At 58.6% G+C, this 22,351-nt stretch overlaps 1 protein-coding gene across 1 annotated transcript; it reads left to right on the top strand.

The window, feature by feature from the left end:
• The first annotated feature begins 1,414 nt into the window (after positions 1-1,414).
• NR5A1 (nuclear receptor subfamily 5 group A member 1) lies at positions 1,415-21,885 on the top strand. Its single transcript, XM_060013305.1, has 6 exons — positions 1,415-1,516; positions 1,659-1,800; positions 3,851-4,476; positions 11,986-12,105; positions 14,000-14,147; positions 21,638-21,885. The coding sequence occupies exons 1-6, from the start codon at positions 1,415-1,417 to the stop codon at positions 21,883-21,885; spliced, it is 1,386 nt and encodes a 461-aa protein (XP_059869288.1).
• The last annotated feature ends 466 nt before the right edge of the window (positions 21,886-22,351 follow it).

Genomic DNA, 22,351 nt, shown 5'->3' on the forward strand with positions numbered 1-22,351 from the left:
GACGCGGGGCGCTGCTGCTGCTCCCAGGAGCCGCCAGGTGGGCGCCGGGCGGGCCGTGGCCGCCGTCGCGCCCCTTCGCGCTGCCCCGGGCGCAGGCTCTGCGCGCTTCCCTTCTGGAGACTTCGACTCTCCGCCCGAGGTCGCTCCCCCCGCCTCGGGCTCGGCCTCTCTCTCGGGGGCCCGCGGGGTCTCCGCCCGAGGTCTCAGCGCCTCGCGCCCCGCTAGCGGCTCCACGCCGTGCGCCCGCTGTCCCCGCTGCGCCCTCCTCGCTGGCTCTCCGCCCGATGTCTCGGTCTCGGCGGCACGGAGTCGGTGGCACGGCCTCGGTCGGTCTCGGTCTCGATGGCTGCCGCCCGCGGGCTTTGTCTCTCCCGGCCTGGGGGCCCGGCGGCTCCGCGCTTTCGGGCTCTCTGCACGGGTGCCGTCGTTCTCCGCCTCTCTCAGCTCGAGCCCATGTCCGGGTCCGACTCTGCCGGGCCGCGCCTCTGAGCTCGGGGCCCGGGTCCGGCCCCCTGGCCGGCCGCCTCCGTCTCTCCAGGTTTTCTCTCAGTGTCTCTGTCACTCTCTCTGCCTGGGTATCTCCCAGATTTCTCTTGTCTCTCCGGTGTCTCGGTCTGTCTCTCGTCTATCACTGTGTCTCTGGCCTTGCGGTTGTCTCTCTCAGGTTTTCTCTTTGGGCCTCTGACAGTGTCTCTGATCTCTCTATCTCTCTCTTTCGTTCTCTCTCTCCACCCACCCCCCACTCTCTACCATCTCCCTAGCTCTCCGTCGTTCTCATCTCCCCCAGGTTTTCTCTGACTGGGCATCAATGTTTCTCTGTCACTCTCGGATTTTCGTTGTCTCTGTCGCCCCGGGGAACTCTCTCCGTTAAGCAGCGTCTGTCGGTGTCTCTCGCTCTCTTTTCTGCCCATCTCTCGGTCTCTCTCAGACTCTGCGTCTGTCTCCCTCGTCCCTGTCCGATCCCCAGAACGCTTGGGTCCCACTCCGACCGGGTTCGTTGGCATCTCCCCGGCGGGCGAGACAATCTCGTTTTCTCAGAATCGGGGTTTTGTTCTCAAACGAACGAATCCGGATCAAAGCGCATTTAATCCGAGAGTCCCAGATCGGACGCGGCGGGGGGCCGCTCAGGAGGAGCCCCTGGGAGGGTTGGGGAGCACACGGGGCAGAAGTGTGGGGACTGGGTCAGCAAGGGCCCGGCAGGGGAGCTGCTCCAGGCACACGTGCTGCGTGCTGCTCAGGGCGCTCTAATGGGTGGCCTGCAACGGGCGCCCTCGACCACTGGGCGCTGCGGAAGGCACCCTGGGGCGCGCGGCCGCGGTGGTGCAGGACACGCCGGACCCAGGTCCGCGGCGCTGCCAGTCGCAGTCCCGCCCGCGATGAGCCTCTCCTCCCTCCACAGGCGGACGCCGCGGGCATGGACTATTCGTACGACGAGGACCTGGACGAGCTGTGCCCCGTCTGTGGGGACAAGGTGTCCGGCTACCACTACGGGCTGCTCACATGCGAGAGTTGCAAGGTGAGCGGGCAGCTGGCCGGCAAGGGACCGGCGTGGAAGGCTGGCGAGCAGCCGGCGGGAAGCGGCGGAAAACCCTGCTGGGAAGTGCAGGGAAGGGGAGACGGGGCCTGTCCCCTCCTGCGCTGACTCCCCTCTCCCCCAGGGCTTCTTCAAGCGCACGGTGCAGAACAACAAGCACTACACGTGCACCGAGAGCCAGAGCTGCAAGATCGACAAGACGCAGCGCAAGCGCTGTCCCTTCTGCCGCTTCCAGAAGTGCCTGACAGTGGGGATGCGCCTGGAAGGTGCGCACGCTGCGCCTCCTACCCCTGACCTCTGATGGCGAGGGGGCAGGGGGTGGGGGTGGGAGAAGGGGTGAGGGGAGGGTACCATAGGTCTTCTCAAAGTTTCTGGGGCCAGGCGATTAGCCCCTCATGTGACATTAGGGCCCTGATCTCTATGGGGGAGGGGTGAGAACTGATGTCGGTCTGGGTGAAGGGATGCATGCAGGACCAGCCTGGGATGGCTTGAGAAGTATCTAAAAGTGAATCCCAGAGAGATGACCCTCTCCCCAGCCCTTGCAGGCAGGGCAGCACAGGGCAGAGCCCCACAGAGCTCCTCCCTCTGCCAGGAGTTCTGTCACACCCCCACTGACATCTCATACAAGCCAGAGCCAAGGTTTTCAATGCCTTTACTGGAGTTCAAGTCCCAGTGCCACCACTTACGGGCTGGGTGACTTTGGGCAAGTTCCTTAACCTCTCTGAGCTGCAGACTCCCCATCTGAAAGATGGACCTAAGAGTAGTGCCTTCCTCCTTGAGTTAGTGAGAGAATTGTATGAAAAGCTCCTAGCATGGGCCTGGAACGTAGAAAATGCTCAACAGGTTAGCTATTACTGTTATTCTTATTTATGTTATTATCTGTCCAGCATCACTGTGCAGCCTGCACTCACTCAGACCACCCATCTGTTCATCTGTCCATCCATCCACAAGATTCACTCAGTTATTCACTCAGCAGGTTCTTAGCCAGGCCCTAGAGGGCTGGGTAATGGAGAGCAATCGCCCCCAGAGAACCCAGGCCCATCCTTGTCTCCCCACCCCCACCACAAGCTCTCTGTCTGGAGGGGAGGAAAAACGTTTTAGCAGGAAAAACTCAAACTCTTTGAGGGTGGACAGTCATAGGTTTCCACCCCGCTGGCCCCAGCCGGGCTGTGTGCCGAGCAGGCAGCTGTTGGTTAAAGTTTTTAAACAAAGTAGAAGGCCCCTGGTGGCTCTGAGAGCTGCAGGCCACAAGTCCTGTCACCTAGAGGAAGGGCCCCTGATGGAAGGGGGATATCCTGTCCTGTCCCAAGAGGCCATGTGCCCAGCACCAGGTCCTGAGGGACTCAGAAGAACTGGTTGTTGTGAGCTGCAGAAACCCCTCGCGGGGCCTGAGGGAGTGGAGCAGGGCTGCCCACCCCCATGGCAGGAAGATTGGCTGCCTGGGCCCCGGAGACACATCCCTTGCTGAGCACCGCCCTCTCCCTCCTCCTCTCTCCCTTCTCCTGGAGCCCAGGGTGGGGTCCTGTCTGAGCAGGGGCTGGGGCCACACTTCGGCTGCAGAGACACACCTGTTGGGTCCGGCTGGTGACACATTCTTGGCCAGGTGGAGGGACATCTGGTCAGCAAGGGAGGTCCCTTCCCACCAGCATAGAGCCCCAGTCAGCCCTAAACTCAGCTTCAGATTTGAAGGCAGCAGCAGAAACCCGAGTCATTTTGCAACAGGGCTTCAACAGAGTCAGGCAGTCAGTCAAGAAGCAGCTGGACACTGGGGACCCACCTGTGAACAAGGCTGACCAGAGCCCACTTCCTGTCACCATCTCAGACCCTATGCTGGGCACCTGAACCCACTGCTGAACCCCCAGAAGCTCTCAGCCTGGGTCCATGGTACGATAGCACTCAGCAGGACGAGAGTGGGCAAGAGACAGGACATCCGGGGCAAGAACAGTGGCTGCTGCCTGGGTGAATCCAGGAACACTTTAGGCATGAGAGAAGGAAAGGGTTTGAGGCAGAAGGAATACCAAAGGCAGGGTGGAGGAAGTGCCAAGCAGAGGAGCAGAGAGATAGTAAGGTGGAGTGGAAAGAACACAGGGTCTCGTGAGGGGGGGGGGGGCATGATGGAGAGGTGAACAGGGCCTTGAACGCTGCGTTAGGGAGATTGACTTCCTCTGAACGCCAGGTTAAGGGCACTGGAGGAGCCATGAGAGGTATTGAGCTGGAGAGTGACCCAGTCGGATCGGTTTGGGGAAGAACTGTGAGTGGGGTGGTATGGCGGGTGGCCTGGAGGCGGTGAGCCTGCCCCTCTGCCTCTGCCCACAGCCGTGCGCGCTGACCGCATGCGGGGCGGCCGGAACAAGTTTGGGCCCATGTACAAGCGGGACCGGGCCCTGAAGCAACAGAAGAAGGCACAGATTCGAGCCAATGGCTTCAAGCTGGAGACAGGCCCCCCAATGGGGGTGCCACCGCCGCCCCCTCCCCCGCCGGACTACATGCTGCCCCCTGGCCTGCATGCACCTGAGCCCAAGGGCCTGGCCTCTGGTCCACCTGCTGGGCCACTGGGCGACTTTGGGGCCCCAGCGCTGCCTATGGCTGTGCCCAGCGCCCATGGGCCACTGGCTGGCTACCTCTATCCTGCCTTCCCTGGCCGCGCCATCAAGTCTGAGTACCCGGAGCCCTACGGCAGCCCCCCACAGCCCGGGCTGCACTACGGCTACCCAGAGCCCTACTCTGGAGGGCCTGGTGTGCCCGAGCTCATCCTGCAGCTGCTGCAGCTGGAGCCAGACGAGGACCAGGTACGGGCGCGCATCGTGGGCTGCCTGCAGGAACCGGCCAAAGGGCGCCCCGACCAGCCTGCACCCTTCAGCCTCCTGTGCAGGATGGCTGACCAGACCTTCATCTCCATCGTGGACTGGGCACGCAGGTGCATGGTCTTCAAGGAGCTGGAGGTGAGTCCCTCCTCCCACCTGGCTGGCCGCTGGTTCTGGGGTGTCCCCTCAGCTGACCAAGTCTCAGTCTTGGCCACCCCTTGGGTGGGGCTCTCCTGCCCACTGGCTTCAGGCCATATCTGGGGACAGGGAGGCCACCCTGGGGACATGAGGAGTGTTTCTGGTCCATCACAGCCTTCCTTGTCCCTGTCCCACCTCCTCACGCACCCCTCCCTCTTTCTACTTCTCTGTTCCCTGAGTGTCTATCTCTCACGGCCTCTGGTTCTTTTACCTCTGCCTCTGTCTCTTTCTGTTGTCTCTCTCCCTGGTGTGCTATCTCTCTGCTTCCCTGTCTCTCTCTAGTCCGTTCAATCTTTGTCTCTTTCTCTCCCAGTCTGAGTCTCTGTCAACATTTATCTTTCTTTCTCTGAGACCCTGGGCTCTCGCAAAGGACTAGCTCAGTCCTTGGGAGGCTGTCTCTGGTTGCCCCAGCCCAATGTCAGGAAGAGGGTCCAAGCCATCCTGTCCTCTCATTTGGAGAGGACACCACTCCCTGCTAGCCTCAGATATCACAGAAGGGGTCTTAGTATCTCAGAGTTTGGGACGCTTCTCCCTCCCAGCTAAGGTGAAAGATCTTACTGTCCCTGCATCTCTCATGCACGATGGTTAGTCCCACGTGTAAATGTGTGTGTCTGTGTGTGCAGGGAGTGCTAGGTGGGAGGGTAAGTGGGGGATTGCAGGGCCCGCCCCTCATCTTCCAAATGCCTCGGCTGCAAGGCCTTCCATTCCATTGCCCTGGGTTGAGGTACCTGCGACTAAAGTCAGCAGGAAAGCAGCAGGAGAAACTAAGGCCAGACAAGGAAGAACTTCCCAATCACCCTGCCTAGTGGTTTGAAGCACCCGAAGACTGGGAGCTGCCCCTCTAGTGCCCTGGCTCCCTATGATCAGGGTTTCTGCCAACTTCAGAGGCCCCCCTCCCCCAAGCCTGGCCAAGCCCATCCTCCCTGGCCTAGACGGAGACATGATAGGCCTTTAGTTCAGGCCTATTGATGTTTGCCTTTCCCAGGTCAGTCCCCTTGGCTGTTCTGGGACTGGCTGTAAACAGCAGGGCCTGTTGCCCTCCCTGCTGGGGCCACTGCAGCCTTGAGCAGCATTGTCAGTGCTGACGCCACTCAGGCCTGGGATTCCTCCAGGGGCATGTGGCCGGATGGGCCAGGGGTACTGTCTGCAGGGGCTGGGCTGGGCATGGGGGTCAGGGGGGATAATATGAAGCCTGGGCACTGTGAACCCTCGAGGTATCGTGGAGCTGGGCGCCTGGGTTGCTCTGCGGCTCAGAGCAACCAAGCATTGGCTGTAATGCCTTCTGCTTCTACTGTGGGGGGCCTGTCGTGGCTGAGGTCTGGGGATGTGCCGGCTGTCTGTCATGGGGTGGGACTTCTCACCCCTGCCCCCTCTCTAGGCTGACCTCATGGGTAGAACAAGAGGCAGGGCCTCAAACAATCCCATCTGCCTTCCACTCGTGGCTGGAGGCCCTGGTCGGGGAGGAGGATCCCAAGACCCTTCGGTTGGTTGCCAGCTTTCCCTCCAGGCTTCCCTTGAGCCCCCGGTGCAGAGGGGAAGAGGAGCAGAGCATTCTTGGCCTTCCAGAATCCTGGATCCAGGGGCAGGGCACTTCCTCTGACCGCCTTCCTGGTCTCTCGGGGTTTTTCACGCAGGATGGGAAGGGCTTTCGTCCAAGCTTAGCTGAGTGTTTTTTCCTGCTTCTGGTTTCTCTGTGGTCCAAACCTTCCTGCTTCCCCTTCCCAGAATCTCTGAATCAAGCCCAGGAATGTGAACCATCGTTACCAGCCTCTGTAAAGGAGTCTTGCAGATAAGTACCAGCCCAGCCCTTAGGAGGCCTCTCATCAGCCGTGTGGAGCTTCTTTCCCACTGGTCCGATAAGCCCTGGGCTGATGTCTATTTGCAAAGCCAGAGGTAGGGAAGCAGAAAAGTGTGAGGGGAGCTGAGTGACTGTTCTCTGTCTTTTAAAAAAAATATTTATTTATTTGGTTACAGCAGGTCGTAGTTGCAGCAGGTGGGCTCCTTAGCTGCAGCACGTGGGCTCTTTAGTTGTGGCATGTGAACTCTTAGTTGTGGCGTGCATGTAGGATCTAGTTCCCTGACCAGGGATTGAACCCGGGCCCCCTGTGTTGGGAGCGTGGAGTCCTATTCACTGTGCCACCAGGGAAGTCCCTGTTCTCTCTCTTTTTTTTTTTTTTTTTTTTTGCGGTACACGGGCCTCTCACTGCCATGGCCTCTCCCGCCACGGAGCACAGGCTCCGGACGCGCAGGCTCAGCAGCCATGGCTCACGGGCCCAGCCGCTTCACGGCATGTGGGATCCTCCCAGACCGGGGCACGAACCTGCGTCCCCTGCATCGGCAGGCGGACTCTCAACCACTGCACCACCAGGGAAGCCCCTTGTTCTCTCTTTTGACTGACCATTCATTCCTCACCTCCGGGCAGGACACAGCAGACAGCAGAGGGGGGTCCCTAGCTCTGAGAGTGGGGCAGCCCTTGGCCTGTGCATAGGGACACTGAAATGAATTGGACCCAGGAGGTTGCCAGGCTAGAGGAAGAGACAGACATGCACATAGGTAATGCCAACACAGGATGCCTGGGGCTCTGACAGCAGTAGAAAGGGGCCAAGGGACGCCAGCAGGAGAGTAAATGGCTCTGTGTTAGAAAGTCGGGGAAGGTTTCTTTGATCTGCACCTCTCCAGAAAGCAGTCTGAGAAGGTTAAGGGCATTCCGGGAAAGGGGACAGCAGAAGACCCAGAAGTGTGAAAAGGTACCATGTGTCAGGGAGTCCCACGTGGTCCTATGAGGCAGGGCTGGAGAGGTAGGCAGGGTCAGAAGCAGAGCTTGGACCAGGAGTAGGTCCTTTGGCAGTGGGTGATGGACAGCCTGCCTGGGAAGGGCAGACTCCCACCACAGAGCCTGAGCTCTCCCCAGAGGCTTGCTCAGGCCTCTGTGACACTGATGATGTCTTGCTGTCCAGGGGAAAGACTGGGGTCTTTGCTGAGCTGATACTGGGGCTCCAGATGCCCTTTTGGGGTTGTCCTCCTCCAGCCTCTTTCCCAGCTTGGATGTCCCTCTGCCTCCAGTTTTTTTGGGGGAGGTGGGGCAGGCCGTGTGGCATGTGGGATCCTAGTTCCCTGACCAGGGATCACACCTGTGCCCCCTGCAGTGGAAGTGCAGAGCCTTAACCACTGGACCGCCAGGGAAGTCCCTCTGTCTCCATTTATCCACCTCATGCAATCACGGTGTGTTAGATCTGACGTGGTACAGAGGTTAGTAACATATACCAGAATCAGAGAGGCCCACGTTCAAGTTCCATTATCTGCCACTTATCTGGTGCGTGAGTTTGGGCAAGTGACTTTACTCCTCTGGGCCTCAGTTGTCCCTATCTGTAAAAAAGGGGGAGTTGAGATAGTAGCCACCTCATAGGGTTGTTGGAAGGGCTTAGTGAGCTAGGTAAAGAATTTAGCACAGGGTGCAGCGCCCAGAAAGTGTTCAGTGAGTGGGGGCAGTGGCTCCCTCCCTCGCTGGGCCCCTCTGCCGGGGTACCATTGAATCTAACCTTGCAGGTGGTAGACAGGCCTGGCCAGGAAGAAGGAGAAAAGATACATCGTGTCCACACTCCTCTGAGCACTAGAGCTCTGGGAGAAGATGGGGGCCCACCTTGCCCTGGGCTTCCAAAGCAGCTTCATACCTGTAAGGTAGCAGATACTCACCTGTACATACTGCTCCGTGGGGGCAGGGTGTAGGCCCAGGCAGGCAGCCTCTCTGGACAGTCCCCGGGAAGGACAGCTGGGAGGATGCAGGATAGGAATCAGGGAGGTGGAGGCGAGGGCCAAGAGTGCCTAATGACCCATCTTGACATCAGTTCACCCTTGACATCCAGCTCCGAGGCCCCCGATTGGCAACAGATTTAACTGCTTAGATATACGGTTTCATTTAAGTGGCAGTAACTCTGTCAGTCCCGGACTGACAAATGACAGCCCGCCAACCTCTCAGCCGGGAGAGCGCCGTGGCCAGCCCGCGGCTTGTCAGCCACTGGAGAATTACAGAGCCCACTGGCCTTCGACCGCCAGACTGATCAGACCCCAGGGGGCTCCGGAGGGAGGCCTGCTGGGAAGGAGGTCATCTCGGCACGCATAAATACCCCATCTCCGAGGCAGGCTGCAAAGTGTCAAGGCTCCAGGAAGATTTGTGGCAGACCGGCAGGAGGGGTGGGCGGCTGGTGGGCCCAGCAGACAGGCCAGGCTGATGAGGCACCCCAGGGCCGGGACTGCACATGTCCTTGTTCCCGGGGTAGCAGGGTGGACTGAGGGTAGAGGAAGAACCTTTTGCTTAGGGAAAAGCCCACGGAAGGTGAAAACCAACCCTCTTTGGTTAAGTGAGCCTCTTAGCCACCTGCTTTCCCATGGAGAGGGGCTGGCAGCTAGGGCCCTCTGGTTTTCTTTTAAATAAAAAGGGGAGTGTGTGTGTGTGTGTGTGTGTGTGTGTGTGTGTGTATGTGTGTGTGTGTGTGTGTGTGTGTGTATGTGTGTGTGTGTGTGTGTGTGTGTGTGTGTGTGTGTGTTCATCTGTGTGGGGAGTGTTTGGAGTTTGGTGTCTTTATGTGTCCATCTAGGGGAAGAACTAGTAAAGAGTCTGGAAGCACGATTGCTTGGCTGGTGGGGAGGGGAACCCAGGCCAGGACAGAGTCCCCAGAATAGCTGACCATGGGTTCCCAGAACCCTTCACGACTGACACCGCTGTGCTCATATATTTTCTCTAACCAAAAGAGGGAGGATTTATTTTTTTCCATTTCTCAGAATAGGAAATCAGGGCCGGAGAGGGTGTGTGGCTCAGCGGGAATCAGAGGGCACAGGGCACCAAAGCCCAGCCACCGTAGTGCACCTCTCTGCCCTGCACCCCTATCAGCCCCGTGGGCAGGGCTGCCCCCACTCCCGGGGTCTGAGGTCTGGGTACAGAGTTTGCTCCCAGGGCTTGGCCAGCCGGGTCACTGTGACCCCTTCTGCTTTCTGCCCAAAGCTCAGTCAGCTTATCTCCTAATTCTCCCCCTTATCTCTTGCGCTTCCACCTCCCCACCCCCTGTTCCTTTAATTCAGGCACAAGGGTGTCTGCTCCCTAGGGCCCCAATAGGTGGGGAGCAGAACCCAACCCTGCACGTCCTCCCTCTCCCAGTGCGACTGGCATCCCCACCCTCCCCAAGACCCCCTCCCAGTGGGCCAGCGCGACTCCCGGACCAGGCACCTCCTGCTGGAGCTCCAGGAGTGCCAGCCCCCCTGCCCCCCAAGAAGAGCAGCCCAGGCGGGTGGTCTGTGCAGAGCCCAGCTCCTTGCGGTTACCTGAGGGGAGCCTCTGCTTCCTTATCCGTAGTGGGCAGGGGTGAGGAGTCCCGGGCGTGCTGGGAACAGGGCCTGGTCTAGGCGCTCACTGAGCCTTGCCTCCCTCATTGGAAGCTGTGATGGGGAGGCTCTCTGGGGACCAGCCACTTCCTGAGGCATGATAAGGCGATAAGGCGAGGTGTCTTTGCTTGCGGTGCGTCCTTGCCCGGTTCTCAGTCTCTCCCGGCCCCTCCCATCCAGGGCTACCTGTGGCTGAGCCTCGGGTCCCCCTGGCTGTGCTTCCTGTTCTGACAGTAATGGGGCTCTAGGATGGACCTTCTGCTGGGAGATGGAGGGGGAGGTATGGGTTCTTGACACGGAGGGGAGGGGAGGAGGGGAGGGTGGGAGGCTGGGGACTCAGAGCAGGATAGAGACAGACCCTTCCTCTTGTTCTCAGCCACACAGGCTGGGGAAGGGCTGAGCAGGCGAGGCCTGGAGGAAGCCTGACTGTGTGTCCAGCGGCTCACTTTGCTGTTTATCCACTTTTCTCTCCCTTTGTCTGTCTGAGAACAGGCCCCAGGGACACTCCCAGGAGAGGAGCAGAGCAGAGGGGAGCGGGGATGCTTCTAGCCCCCGAGAAGAGAGAGCTGTTGGTTAGACCTGGGCCACTTCCTTTTCAGGCCAGGGGCTGCCTGGGCTACTCTGGTCTCCAGGTTGGGGGTTGTTCCTCCCAGAGCCCACAGGTGTCAGGGAAGACAGAGGCATGAATGGCGTCATCAGATGTTGCAGGTGCCACGTCCAGAGGATGGGGAGAGCTTCATGGGTGAGGCAGTGAGCCTGCCGTGAACTCTAGGGTGGCAAGGGTGGATCTTCCTGCACACCTAGTGCCAAGAGCAGAGATGAACTAGACAGAGCTGTGTGACCTTGGGTAAGTTACTTGACCTCTCTGAGCTCAGTGTCCTCTCTCCATGGATTGGGGATAACATTAGTATCAACTACGAAGGCTTGTGGAGCTGCAGCGCAGTGACTGTTAGCTATCGTGATTTGCATTCACTGTAGGGCATGGCCCAGGAAGGTGCCTGGGGGGTGCCCGTTGGGTCAATGGCAGCTGGCTGATGAGCCACGGATGCTGAAAGGGACTGGAGTCTGCACTGTATCCTCCTAGGATGACACGCTGCACCCAGCGCAGTTCTGAACACCCAGAAGTGTTCAGTATTTGTCACTATGGAGAGTTGTGGACCGAGAATGCCAGCCATGACCCTGGCCTGGCTCTGCCTCTCTGGGACCCCAGGAGAGTCCCTTACCCTCACTGGGTGGCAGATTATTCATCTGCAAATAGGAGTTTAGGCCAGGAGATCCCTAAGGGCCCTTCTGGCTCGGGCATCCCATGGTCCTGAGTCCCACTCGTCATTGTCATGAGGGTCTACTCTTGCCATGCTAGAATGTGGCGATCCCCCAGACTGGAGGATAGGCCCTGCCCTCACACTGAGCGCCCCTCAGTGCAGCCTGGGGATTCAGAATCGGCCCCGTGTGCCCTTCTATTCCTGCTTCTGATGTAGACTGTTGCCAGCCACCTGCTCATTCCCTGGGCCGGACCTCCTCTCTTCCCATGAACTTCAGAGCTCTGCACAAGACTGCGAGGAAGCCCTCTGTTTTCTCTACATGGCTCCTTCTTGAGCGATTCAGGCTGCTAGAGATGTGACCACAGGACAAATGGGCACAAGGAAAAATTAATACTAATCTTTCCTTGCATTTAAAGGAATCCTTCACAAAGCACTTCTGTGGACATTATTCTGTAACATTTATTGAGGGCTTAATATGTGCCAGACCGCCTTCTAATACTTTGGCCACTCTCCAGATGAGAAAACTGAGGCCCAGAAAGGTTACAGAACTTGCTTAAGGTCATACAACTTGTGAGAGGCAGAGCCGGGGCCTGAGCACCTCTGTTGGACCCTCTTATTATTTCGCTAGACCCCTGCCACACTTTGATGAAGAAGACACATGGGTAAACTGGACACAGAGGTTGGGCAGCTTGCCCAGGTCACATACCCAGTTGAGCTGCTGAACTCAGAGCTGGGAGGAGGAGGGGCGAGGGGACGGTCCCCAGCTGGACCGTGGCTGGACCCTGGACTCCTGTGTGCCTCTTCCTTGCAGGTGGCCGACCAGATGACACTACTGCAGAACTGCTGGAGTGAGCTGCTGGTGTTCGACCACATCTACCGTCAGATCCAACATGGCAAGGAGGGCAGCATCCTGCTGGTCACTGGGCAGGAGGTGACCAGACCCTACTGTGCTCTGTCCTGACCCCCCACCATGCACTTCCAGAATTCTGGGCCCAGAAGAGGTCCTAGGCCTCTCCAGGGCTGGCCCTGGGCACCACTGAATATCAGCCCTTTCCCCAGGTTCATGGGATACCCACCAGCCCGACCTCCCTCTGATCAGCCCTAGCTTTGACCTTGAGAGGAACCAGGCCCTGGGAGCCCTGCTCTGGGGGAAGCAGCTCAGGGATGTGGGGAGGGTCAGGGAGGCTCTTGGAGGACGTGATGGTGGCTCTGGGTAGTGAAAGAATAAATAAGGGCTGGTCGGGTAGTGACGGGGTGGAGGGACAATCCCCGCCTCCACACATGCAGAGGAGGTAGCACGGGCCAGGCTTAGAGAGGCAGGTTAGGACTGCTGAGCTGCCGGGGGCTGCTGGTGTGCTGGGACATGGGTTTGGGGGGGCAGGTGCCCTGTGGGGGCTGGGATGAGGTGAGAGATAAGGTTGGAGGTGTGGCTGGGGGCTGGGATGGGCAAGACCTTGCAGGTTCTAAATCCTGAATGATAGATGGAAGGATGGCTGGCTGGCTGGCTGGCTGGCTGGCTGGCTGAATGGGTGGACAAAGGGGTCTGGGCCCCAAAGAGCTCAGAGTCAGAATTTGGGCACTCTTAGAGCAGGGAATTAGGGGCACTAGGATGGGAAGCAGGTGGGGTGGCTCCTGGAATCAAGCAGGGAGCATCAGAAGAGTTTTAAGTGGGGAAGGACACAACCAGGTTTTATATGAGGAAGTGCATGGAGGGGGCAAGATGGGGGGTGAGGAGGAAATGAAGGCAGCCACCCGCCGCTCAGAACACTGGGGACCTGGGAGGGCACAATTCAAGGAGGGGAGAGGAGGTGTAGAGGAAACGGAGGGAAGTAGGGAGAAGGGAAGGGAGGTTGATGCCCAGGGTCTAGCCTGGTGGAGGGAGCATCACGCCTGGGGGGCGATACAGGAGGAGTGGCTTTCATAGGTGCCTGGGGAGAGAGATTGGAGACTGAGGCCCTGCTCCCACCCCCTACCTCCAACCCTTTGTCCTCATCCTCTGTTCTCACCTGGGTGTCTCAGGCCATCCAGGGCCAGCAGAATGCTGGTTGCAAGGGTGTAACTTTGAGGCCACCTGGGCGAGCACGTGAAAGAGTCTGAGGTGTGAGTGTCAGCTCCTGTCAACACGTGGGTGGAAGTCTCTGAGGCTATGGGACAGTCCTGTGCGTGCGTGCGTGCGTGCGTGTGTGTGTGCTCCTGTATTTTATTGTGCAAACATCTCCACACACGTAAGTGGGTCACCATGTCAGTGGGAACATATACACAGACATGTGTCTGTGTTACCCTGTGATGTGACCCTACAAGAGTGTGTGTGTGTGTGTGTGTGTGTGTGTTCACGTCCTGAAGCAGGTGAACAAGGCTGTGAGTGTGTCCCTCCATGTGTGTGAACGTGAGCTGAGGTGTGGCCACATCTGTAGTCCAGGTGTCCATGTGTGGGCCCCGGGCAGTCATGTGGCCGCATCCACGCGGATCCAGGCACGGCTGCCCCACCCCCCACCCAGTGCGACGTGGTGCTCACCGCAGACACCACACAAAACACAAAAGCTGCTTGTACCACTGGGCCTGGCGGCGGCTCTTTGTGCATGAAGGACCCTTCAGCTCTCCCTCTGCACACACCTGCCTGGTGTCGGCTCTGCTGCGCGGGGGCCCTCAGCTCTGGGCAGGGCAGTGGAGCAGAGCTGGGAGCCTTGGAGGGGTCCAGGGGCCTGAGGAAGTGCCGCGCCTCCCCCGCCCCACCTGGCTCAGCTCCAAGGCTGGGCACCCCTGACCCCCAGCTTCCGACCACGGCCTCCCCTCGTGTCCCTGACCCCTGCCCTCTGCCCACCCAGGTGGAGCTGACCATGGTGGCCGCCCAGGCAGGCTCCCTGCTTCACAGCCTGGTGCTTCGGGCGCAGGAGCTTGTGCTGCAGCTGCACGCGCTGCAGCTGGACCGCCAGGAGTTCGTCTGCCTCAAGTTCCTCATCCTCTTCAGCCTCGGTGAGTGGGCTGAGCGAGGCCTGGCCTGAGGGTAGGGGGGTGGGCTGGCAAGGAGACCCTAAGGTGGGGCTCTCCGATGGGGGCCTCTCTTAGTGAATAAAGGGGACCTGGCCCAGGGCCTGCTTCCTCTCTGGGCCTGAGTTTCTTTGTTTGGAAGGACAGAAGGCCAGGATAATGTCTAAGACTTGCCCTTGATGGGACAAGGAACCCTCCTGAGGATGTGGTAGATTCCCAGCTGACAGCCTAGAAAAGTGCCAATGCCACCCCAGAAAATGCCCTTATGATTTCAGGAGCTTCTGATCCCTGACTCCCTTCCTGAGGTCCCTGTGTTTCCTAATTCCCCGCTCTAAGGGTGTCTGAATTCTGACTCTGAGCTCTTTGGGGCCCAGACCCCTTTGCCCATTCATTCATTCATTCACTCATTCAAAAAAGACCCCAAATCCCTGTCTTCAAGGAGCTGACCTTCTGGTGGGGAGAGAGACAATAAGCATAATATGATTAGTAAAATGTATAAATTAGTGAAATGATTCGTAAAATGTATAGCCTGGAAGATTTCGGTAAGTGCTAGGGAGGAAAACAAAGCAGGGCAGGGGCAGAGGGCCAGCCTAGCCCGCCAGCTCGCCTGGCTCCCCAAGTGTCTGGTGTCTCCCTCCCTTTGCCCTCCTGACCCCAGCCCAGCCTGTGCCGCTCAGGTCTCCACCCTCCCTCTGAGCTCTCATCAGGTCAGCCTCCTTTTGTCCTCCTTCACCCAGCAAGCATGTCCAATGCCCTCCCTGTGCCCAGCAATGCTGCGTTCACAGAGGTTTTCCCTGCTCTCAGGCGGCTCCCAGTCTGGGAGAGGCCTCCAGCCAGTGCCATCAGGGCTGAGACAGAGACATGGGGAACCCAGGACGGGGAGCAAAGGATCTGCCCGGAAGGCTTCCTGGAAGGACATCTGAGCAGGGTCTTGGAGGATGAGTAGGAGTTTGCTGGGGGGGGATAAATCTTTTAGCAGAGGTGTAGATGGGATGGAAGGTTGGAACAGAGGGGCGTGAATGCCTTGTCACCTGGGGAGGGGGCAGGATCGAGACGCTGTCTTTGTGGCAGATGGCATCACAGCCATGGTCTGGCAAGGGTGTTCCTGCTCAAGAGTGGGGGCAGCTGGGGAAGCAGCGGGTAAAACAAGCTGGGAGGGGGTGATTAGTGACGTACTGACTGGGGGAAGCCCTGTGTTCAGGCCGTGGCCGTGTGACTGGGTGCCTGGGCTGGGCCTCCTGACTCTGCTGGCGCAGCAGGTTGGTAGCTGGAGGGCGTATCGGCAAGGCTGCAGGGGTTGGTAGGGGTCGAGCATGCTGGGGGGTGAGGGCTGAATCTCGGGCAGCCGGTTAGGAGCCTGAAGCCCTTGGCGGGGCCTCAGGGACCTGAGCCAGGCCGGCTCCAGCTGGGGAAGCCCCCTTCCTCCTCTGCCTGCAGTGGTACCCTCCTCCCCACCTCAGTTTCACCAGAGCCACGGATGTGTGTGGTTTGGGGTGTGCAGGCTCCAGGGGTCATGTGCGTGCCTGTGCCTTCATTTACGCGCATGTATAGACTGTGAACTTTTATGGGCTAGTGGGATTTTATGTGTCATGTGGTGTGAGCAGTCTGTATATGGCTGAGTGGTGACTGTGGAGGTGTGAGGGATTTGAGGGGCGTGCTTGGGACACATTGTATTGTAGTGTGGGTTCTGTGGTGGTTTGTGAGGTGACAGTTCTTGACCTGACCTTCGTCAAGAGGCCACTAGGAGGTCTTGGGGAGGGTGGGGATGCCAGCCACCAGGTTGCTTGGCCAAGGCTCCATCTTGGTGCCCCCTGCAGAGCAGGGACCACGTCTTGGCTCTCCAGACCCCCTGGGGCCTGAGGCACATGCCTGCAGCCCTCAGCCCCTCTTCCTACAAAAGTCCCAGCGCTGGGGACTGCCAGGCCTGGCACAGCCTTGGCCTCCACCAGGTGATAAGTCCAGGATTCCTCCTTCTATGGGGTGTAGGGAGGACATCAAGGCTGAGCCCAGCCCTCCTCTTCTGGGTCCAGGCAAGGGGCTGTACTCAGAACCATGAGTGCACAGCCCCTCCTGCATGCCAACCTTCATCCTGTTTTCCAGAGGAGGCAGTTGGGGCCGGGAGACTGGGAGGGTCTACAGTGCTTGGCTGGAACAGGCTGGAGCAGGTGGGACGGAGGAGTGAGAGTGTGCACGTGTGTGTACACATGCGAGGCAGGGTGGAGCAGTGGTTAGGAAAGGGGACTAGCGATGGACCACCTGGATTCTAAATCTAGACTCTCTCTCTGCTTGTGGGCCCTTGAGCAAGTCACTCCCCTCTCTGAACCTCTATTTCCCCATCTGTAAAATGAACATCATAATCATCTTTAACTTGCTATGAGATTTAATGAGAAAATTCCCCAAAATGTTCAGTGCATGGCCTGGCCCCTCAGAGTATGCATCAATATTGTTTCTACCATAGCCATCATTAAGTTCACGAGCAAATGAACAAGTTAGTGAATGAAGTGAAGGAAGGAACGAGTCTCTCTCTGTCTTTATTGCACACTGTGTGTCTGGCACAGTGCCTTGTCTTTGGGGACAGTGACCCTCAGGGTGGGGGCCAGAAACTCTAGTGGTATTGGGGCTGTGAGGGGAGAAGACCCGGGACCCAGGCCTGTCCGAGCTCGTAGGTGTGCAGTGAGAGGAGCCCAGGGGAGCCACAGGGGCCGCTGGCTGACAGGTTCCAGGTGTGGAGAGGAGCCTGGGCAGTCCAGTGTGATCAGGGCTGGGCCAAAGAGGAGAAGACAACTATGCCTAGGATATCAGGGAAGTCTGCTTGGAGGAGGGGCCTCTGAGCTGGGCCTTGTAGTATGAGCAGGAGTGTTCTGGGTGAAACAAAGCAGGCAGCAGCAAGGGCGTTCCAGACTGAAGGAAGAGCCTGTGCACAGGGATGGGTGATCCTGAAAGTCTGGAAGTACCTGTGGGGCAGGGAGAGGGTGAGGAGGAGGCTGGAGAGGTGGGCAGGGGCCGAGCTGTGCAAGGCCTTGAATGCCAGGCCAGTACGTTGAACCTTCCCTTGGGGAGGATTTTCAGCAGGGAGAAACATGATCAAGTTTGCATTTTGGCAAGGTCCTTCCAACTGCAGCATGGGAAAAGGATGGCAGGTGGCAACCCAGAGCCCTGCAAAGGCTAGACGTGGGGCTGGGGTGAAGTGGATAAATTTGGGCAAGACGACGGGGAAGATTTGCCCAGAGTCGGGAAGGTGGGAGGGGGCTACTCCCATGATCCCACCCAGACCACCAGAGCTGGGTCCCCAAGGGAACTGGGGCGCAGAATGGGGTGGCCACTTGCCCCTTGTCCTCTAGCTGGCATGCCGGACATCACCCCGGGGCAGCGCGTCCCTGGGCTGCTTCAGCCTGAACTTGTGGGATGGCTGTCCCCCAACCCCTCCGCCCTTCAGCCCGCTCAGCGCCTCCTTCTTGCCTGCCTCCACAGAAGGGTGCCATTTGGTGTCTAAATAGCCGGCTCAGGCAGGCGCGAAGGCAGGTAAGGAGGTTTAATTAAAATTAGTGCCTCTCTCCTGGCAATCACGGTGTTTATGAAGATGGGCCCGGCTGGCATTGTTCCGCAGAGGACTTAATCGAAGCTTAATGGATTGACCTAACATTCGATTTTCTGACTTGCATTGAGGCGGCGGCAGCAGCATTCCCTTAAGCGTTTGCAATTTACCCACTGCTCGTGCCAACAAAAGGCGGCCTGAATAGCAGCCCCACTCGAGGGGCCATTGTGCGCGGGGGCGCCTGCCTGAGTCACCGCTATTGGGACAACATTCTTTATGTCTCACTGGAATGAAAGGATTATTCAAATATTCAATTAAACCGTGAAAAGGGGGCTTTTCTGAGAACCTGGGGGCCCCCGGCTCCGCAGAGCTAGCGGGCTGCTCTCGGGGGTGGGGTTGCCATCTCCCAGCCCCCTCCTACCTCTCACCCCCCGGATTGCTGGGAGCTGAGCAGGCCCGGCTCCAGCCCGCGGTGCCTCAAGGCCCAGAGCTGGGCAGATGAGGTCCAGTTCTTTGGTGCCCTGAGAGGCGGGGATTAATTTGCCCCCGTTTTTCAGATGACGGGAAACTGAGGCTCAGACTGGGGAAGGGACTTGCCCTGGGTCACCTAGCTGGTGGTGGAGCTGGGGTTTGAGCCCCTGACGCACGAAGGGGGCGTCTCCAGGTTTGTGTGTCTAAGGAAGAAAGGGTGTGGTGTCCTGAGGGATGCTGGCTCTGTCACATCCAGCATCCCAGCGAATCTTCACGACAGTCCCTTTAGAGGCAGGCTGGGAGAAGGGGCGTGACTTGACCACGTTCCTCTCCAAGAGGGTGTCCAGAGTAAACTTCCTGGGGAAACCAAGGACCCCAGGCTTAGTGGCCCTTGGACAGGACTCCTGAGTTGGATGGAACATAAAGTCATCACGTCATCTAATCCCCCAGGAACCAGGGTCCAGGCTTGACCCCGCATCCAGGCCTGACCCCGCCTCTGCTTGCCCATAGTGCTTTGGAGCCAGAGAGATCTGGGTTTGAATCCCGGCTCTGGTATCTGCTGTGTGCTCCAGGCCTGCCCCACTGTCGCTGTGCATGGAAGACGCCCTTTCCTGCCTGCCTGGGTGTCTGTGGGGATTAAGTGATGGCGGGGGCGGGGGCGGGGAAGGTGCAGCAGGTGCGGCGGAAACAGCTCTCCTGCCTTGTACTGTAGTGGCCAGGGCTCAATTAGTGACCGTGCTTCCCGCCCCCAGCCCTGTAGCCCACCTTGTGGGGGCAGTGGGGGTCTCCAGCCTCCCGAGAGCTGCAGGACCCGTAGAGCTGCTAGGAGGGGGGTGTCCCTGAAAGCTGTCCTTGTTCTGTACCTCCCCACCCTGCACTCCGCCCTGCTGTCCCTGTCACACTGCTGCTGGGAACAGTAAATCCTGGTAAAGCCGAGGCTCTGGTTGGTCCTCCCCAGCCCCCTCCCACTCCTGCCTCTACTGCAGCATCTTATCCAGTCCTCCCCGCACCCTCAGCTGTTTCTTCTGGGCCCCTTTACTGCTGTGTGGCCTTGAGCTGGTCCCTACCCTTCTCTGGACCCCCAGCCTCCTATTGTAAATTGTCAGAAGACAAGTAGGAGAACTGCCCTGGGGATGGTGGGGACTGAAGGTAGATTGGGTTGGAAAGAGATTGGGAAAGGGATGGGGCCAGTTAAGGACCTCTTGCCCCCAGGAGACGCTAGTTAGGTGGGGAGATTTCCCATGACCTTTGAGTTTATTTGGAGAGGGCCAGGCTAGGGAACAGGGCTGCTATGTACAGTTGGACAGGTTGTTTACTAAACAAGGGCACCTAGACAGGGGAAAGGTAGAGGCTGAAATCCAGCCTGCATGCCCCTCACCAAGCTGTCTTTCTGTGGACATGGGGGACCTTCTTTCTAATTGGCACAAGGTGCCTTGTGGGCTAATGGTGATCCTGCGGAGGCCAGGAAGAATATGACCCTGGCTCACTTACTGAATGTGGTGAGGGGGATGGGGACGAGGATGGGGGGAGGCCCAGATCCTGCCATACGCCCTGGGTCCAGCTTGGGTTTCCCTAAATCCGACTTTGGACAACACAGGCCTCGGCGGGCATGCTGGGGGCGGCTGGGGATCAGGGTTGCCAGGAGCGTCCAGCCCTCCTGGCGCAGTGGGTGTTAAGAGGGATTAGAAGGGCCAAGGGCTGTGCATGCTGGGCTCCGGACTCCCCCGCAGCAGCAGGGCTGGGGGTGATGGGAACGCAGGGGAAGTGGATGGACGACCATCTTCTGAATCGCTGGATGATGCATCCCAGGCCTGGCGGGGCTCGGAGCGGGGGATGGGGACAGGTTCTGTGGATTCCTGCTGACTTTCAGCCCCTCGGCAGGGCACCAGCTGGAGATGCTGCCCAGGAGCTGAAAAAAGCCTGCAAGCAGCGATGAGGACTCCCGTGACAGGAAACTGGCCCTCCACGGGCACCCCTGGGGGCCAGGCACCTGTGCAGTGCCCTGGCACCCGAGCTCCCCCCGCTGCAAGGTGGGCACGGCCCCTTTCGCAGAGGAGGAAGGCCTTCAGGTCAGGAGAGGACAGGGCACAGGCCACCGATTCTAAATGGTGGGGCTGGGATTTGAACCACCATCCACTTCACGCTAAAGACACTTAATTTTTATTTCTTCACTGGACCTCCAGGACAGGGGATGCATTCATCACACTCCTCTGTGCCTGGTACAAATGATCACTGGTCCACGCAGAGCCACCCACCTGCCTCTCCCTCCCATCACCAACCGTCCCCTTTACGTTTAACTCGGTTCTTCTTGTTTGTCTCTGTTCTTAACGCAAGGTGCACGCTTTGTGCGCTAGTGTTTTTAATTTAAGTAGGTGGCTTTACCTTATAGGTCTCATTCTGGATCTCCCTTTTTTTGTTTTTTATCCTATTTTTTGTTTTTTTTCCCACTCAACCCCATGCTTTTAAAAGTCCGTCCATTTGCTCAGTACTGTGTCTGCTCCGTTACTTCTGTCTCTACTGCACTGGGCTCCCGGGGAGGCAGCCGCCACCTGGCCATCCAGCCCACCTCCCCATCACCGTAAATATTGTTGCAGTGAACGTCCACCGCCCCGTGAGAAAATTTCCTTGGGGTACCAGAGCCTCTTGATTGGTCAGAGCATGGACCAAAGGAGTGCCTGTCACACTCTAGCATGGGGGATGGGACCCCTCCACTCACAGTGCGCCTCTCTGGCGATGGTGCTGATGGGGGATAGTGATGATGGTGGCGGAGTGGCGATGCTGATGGCGCCTACCCCGAGGATGATGGCAACAGGATGGTTTTGACCATGGGGCTGGGGATGGTGTTGTTCCTGGACACGGTGAGAGTAGGAGTAATAATAACACTAACACACTGAGTCTTATGAAGTGCTGGACACTGTTCTTCTGCGCACTCTCTACATCTCAACTCCCTTAATTCTCACAACAATCTTGTGAAGTAGGCACTACTGCCACCCTGTTTTGCAGATGAAGAAATTAAGAGGTTAAATAACGTGTCCAGGGATACACCTGGTGAGGCTTGGTGATGGCGGTGGGGTCGATGACGATGGCAGCAGTGGTGGTGACAGGAGCTTGCGGCTGGGTGGTCATGGTGGCCGTGTGTGTGATAACCGCAGGCCTGCTAGTGTCAGTGACTGCCGCTGATGGCGGTGTTCAACCAAGGTGGTGATGGTGATGGTGATCATGGTGGTGACGGGAATGACGGTGGTTTGATTGTTGATGGCAGCAGGGACCATGTGTGTGAAAACCAGGGATGCTGGTATCGGCGACTGATGCTGGTGGCAGTGTTCATGGTGGTGACAGGGAGATTGTGGTTCACTGTCGATGGTGGCCGTGCCCGTGTCTTTGGTGATCATAGGGATGTTGGCGTTGCTGATGCCAGTGACGGTGTTGATGATGTGATGGGGCTGGTGAACGGCTCCTCCCTTTGCAGATGTGAAGTTCCTGAATAACCACAGCCTGGTGAAGGACGCTCAGGAGAAGGCCAATGCCGCCCTGCTCGATTACACCCTGTGCCACTACCCGCACTGCGGAGACAAGTTCCAGCAGCTGCTGCTGTGCCTGGTGGAGGTGCGGGCGCTGAGCATGCAGGCCAAGGAATACCTGTACCACAAGCACCTGGGCAACGAGATGCCCCGAAACAACCTGCTCATCGAGATGCTGCAGGCCAAGCAGACCTGAGCTTGGTCCAGTGACGGGGTGGGGGAAGGGGGGCCGGGGCCGGGGGAGGGGCCGCAGCACCCCTGTGGTCTCCAGATGGCTTATTTGATTATGCTGACCCAGGACCCCACCATGTAGGCCCCTGCCCCTGAGCTCTCTGAAGCCCTGCGTTTGGGAAGGTGGGTGAAGGTGGGCAGGGCCTGGCTGAGGTGGGGGGTCTCCACTAACCACTGGCACTTGCCGGCCACTCAGAGTGCCCCAGGGAGGTGGCTGCTACCACTCCCTCCCTCCCCCTGCTCCCAGCTGTCTGTCCTGGAGTCTGGTGCACAGGCCCAGGGAGGAGGTTCAGCTTCCCTGGTGGGCCTCAATGTCCCTTGAGTCAGAGGTCATCCCTTCCCCCTCTCCTGGAAACAGAGGCAGAGAGAAGTTGAGCGGACATCAACTCGGGTGGGGTGGGGGAGGGGGGCGGGGAGAAGAGGATCTCCAG

The sequence above is a fragment of the Delphinus delphis genome, chromosome 6 (genome assembly GCF_949987515.2).
Source record: "Delphinus delphis chromosome 6, mDelDel1.2, whole genome shotgun sequence".
NCBI classification, from domain to species: domain Eukaryota; kingdom Metazoa; phylum Chordata; class Mammalia; order Artiodactyla; family Delphinidae; genus Delphinus; species Delphinus delphis.